The 2,939-nt window shown below is 31.1% G+C and overlaps 1 protein-coding gene across 1 annotated transcript; it reads left to right on the top strand.

Annotated features, from left to right (window-relative positions):
* The first annotated feature begins 522 nt into the window (after positions 1–522).
* LOC125848669 (transcription factor bHLH112-like) lies at positions 523–2,939 on the top strand. Its single transcript, XM_049528588.1, has 7 exons — positions 523–972; positions 1,260–1,851; positions 2,084–2,194; positions 2,325–2,390; positions 2,474–2,539; positions 2,628–2,678; positions 2,800–2,939. The coding sequence occupies exons 1-7, from the start codon at positions 674–676 to the stop codon at positions 2,932–2,934; spliced, it is 1,320 nt and encodes a 439-aa protein (XP_049384545.1). The 5' UTR covers positions 523–673; the 3' UTR covers positions 2,935–2,939.

Below are 2,939 nucleotides of genomic sequence, written 5' to 3'. Positions count from 1 at the left end.
AGAGACACTTTGTAGAAAAAAAAAGTATTATAAAACGACCCTAGTAAACTTTTCTTTAATTAAAGATTTCTATTCGTTGGTTCAATTTTGATTAGACAAGAAGGTCAAGAAAAAAATATTTTTTAATTAAAGATATATTAAATTTACTAAAATGCTTCTTAATCTTATGTATTAAATAAGTAAAGTTGAAATTTAAAAAATTCTAAAAAAGCATTCTTTTTGATATAGACAAATATAAAGCAGGACAAATAAATTGAAACAGAGAAAGAGTGTATATAATAATATAAGTAGGTGTAAAGTAGGGAAATAAAATAATAGTAAGAAAATTCGATCCAAAATTCCTTTTATCTTTTGTAGTCATATTTTAATTATATGCCCCTGATCTCTCTCCCTTTGCTTTGTCTAATCATCTTCTCTCTTTTTACAATGTCAACCAGATTCCGGTAGTTTCTCCTCCCCACCCCCACCCCCACCCCTATATTATACACCTATATATAAAGAGCATATATATAAATACAACTCTCAGTTCATAAATTCAGTTTCATGTAATACAAAACACACAAGTACTATTACGACTACTCGAGCTTTATTGAAGCTAAGGAGAATTAAGAAGAGAGCAAAGAAGTATATATAGTTATAATTATTTACGAGAGTGAATAAAAACAAACAAGTTATGGCTGATGAATATCAAGCAAGTGTTTGTGGAGGAAACTGGTGGAATTCAAGTAGAAGTATATTTGGTTCATCACTATGTGCATCTTCAGTTCCTTTAGGGAACTCTAATTTTGCATGGACAAATGATCATTTGTTGGATATGAAATCTTCCTGTAGGTCTAACGATGAATCTGGTAATTCTGATGAATCTGTTGTTCTTCAAGAATTACCTAAACATGATTCCACTCTACAAATCTTGGGTATTGGCCTTAATTCTTCATCAACATCAGATCATAATAATTGGAGTCATACCTTGATGTAAGCATTTTTATTACTATTATTTTTAGTCTAACTTGTTGTATGTATAATATTTGTATGAGATGAGTGAGAATTTATACAGTCGGTCCTAAATTGATTGAGGTTGAAGAAGAAGTACTATACTAGTTATTGTTGTGAGATGATGGAGAAAAAAAGGGGAATAAAGGAAATATTCTTTCATTTCTATGGGGAAAAAAAGGGTTTCTTTTCTCTATAAAGGCTTAAAGAAGTCAATTTTGTTGTTTTTATTCATAACTTTTTTTTTTCTTGAAATTTTGTATATGCAGGCATGGAAATGATAGGAGTGAAAGTAGTTATCCTTCAATACTACAAGAAGACCTAAATTCAAGCATGAGTTACCAACAAGAAAGTGGGGTTGATTGTTCAAGCAACTCATTTAAACAAGATTTCACTTTAGGAATGAATCATCCAATCACTAGCTCAACTAATACTCATCATCATGATCAAATTTCTTCAACCTTTCCAATGAATTCATCTTTCTCTAATTATCCTTCAGCTTTACTTCAAACTTTATTTGATAATGATCCTCCTCCTCAACAACAATTACAACAATCTTTGTTTGCTAATACTAATAACAACCAACCAATGACTTTCCCAACATCATCCTTAAACTACAGGCCAGATTTGAATGACTTTTCACCTTCTATGCCTAAATTCCCTAATTCCTTGTTGATACCAAAACAAACTACACCTTCTGATCATTTTCCAAATTACTCTCTTAATGCTACCACTTCTCTCTACAATACTTCTTCATCAGCCACATCCTTAAACAATATGCGCGGTAATCTTATGCATCCACAAATTCTCCCGTCACCAACATTTAACGAGAATTCCAGAGCTCCTAACGTTACTCCAAAGGTAAATACATACGAATTTAAGTTGCATACACTAAAAATCATAAATATTTTTTTGCACCATCAATACAATTCAACTAGTACTGTTCATAGTATATAGTACTTAGTAAGTTTTATTCACTGACGATCTAAAAAATATTTATACAATCAGATTACTTAGAAGATACGTTGCTAAGTTTTTTGTTAGGATAAAATGATTAATTGAGCATTAATTTGTTTTATTACAAAATTTTCAGTGTAAAGTTGAAGATTTAAGAGAATCGAGGGTGACTAAGAAAAGTGTGAATAATGAAGCAACATTGAAGAGGGCAAGAATAGAGACACCATCACCATTGCCAACTTTTAAGGTAAAGGACGAAAATATCTATGCAATCCAACTTTAGACTAAAGATTGAAGCTTTTTCTTTTAATAAGTAAAATGATTGCTTTGTCCAAAGAAATGGATGAGAATTTTTCAGCTTTTTTTGTTATCATCAGGTCAGAAAAGAGAAATTGGGGGACCGTATTACTGCTCTCCAGCAATTGGTTTCACCTTTCGGAAAGGTAAATATTTCGATTTTTTCCAACTAACAAAATTATCATCATTTTTTTTATAAAATTAATAACTCTAATTATTTAAATTTCAGACTGATACAGCTTCAGTTCTCCATGAAGCTATTGAGTACATCAAGTTTCTCCATGATCAAGTCAATGTACGTTAATTACTCAAATTCATAAATAATCATTCAAGAAAACTCAAATTAAACTAATTACATGTTCTTTGTTTTTATTTAATTTCAGGCTCTTAGTACTCCTTATTTGAAAAATGGATCAACCACTCAACACCAACAGGTAAAACATATCGATAAATTAAGCGTGTTACCTCTTAGCTACTTACTAAATGACATGTACCATTGTATACTGTGACATACATGTAGTTATCTTTTAAGTGACGTAAAAATGTTATTGGCAGATTGTTGATAAGGTTAAGGAAGAAGATTTGAGGAGCCGAGGATTGTGCCTGGTACCGATATCGAGTACTTTTCCAGTAGCAACTGAAACCAGTACAGATTTTTGGACTCCAAATTTTGGTGGTACGTTCAGGTAGAGAGG

Source organism: Solanum stenotomum, chromosome 12 (assembly GCF_019186545.1).
Source record: "Solanum stenotomum isolate F172 chromosome 12, ASM1918654v1, whole genome shotgun sequence".
In the NCBI taxonomy this organism is placed as follows: Eukaryota; Viridiplantae; Streptophyta; class Magnoliopsida; order Solanales; family Solanaceae; genus Solanum; species Solanum stenotomum.
Note: the sequence above shows the minus strand (reverse complement) of the source record. Positions and strands in the feature narration are given on the sequence as shown.

Bases quoted from the DNA above. Each gene is read 5' to 3' on its own strand.
- LOC125848669 (XM_049528588.1), top strand. From the start codon at position 674: ATGGCTGATGAATATCAAGCAAGTGTTTGTGGAGGAAACTGGTGGAAT. The intron at 2,195-2,324 runs GTAAAGGACGAA...TGTTATCATCAG, and splicing joins CACCATTGCCAACTTTTAAG to GTCAGAAAAGAGAAATTGGG. The intron at 2,679-2,799 runs GTAAAACATATC...TGTTATTGGCAG, and splicing joins CAACCACTCAACACCAACAG to ATTGTTGATAAGGTTAAGGA.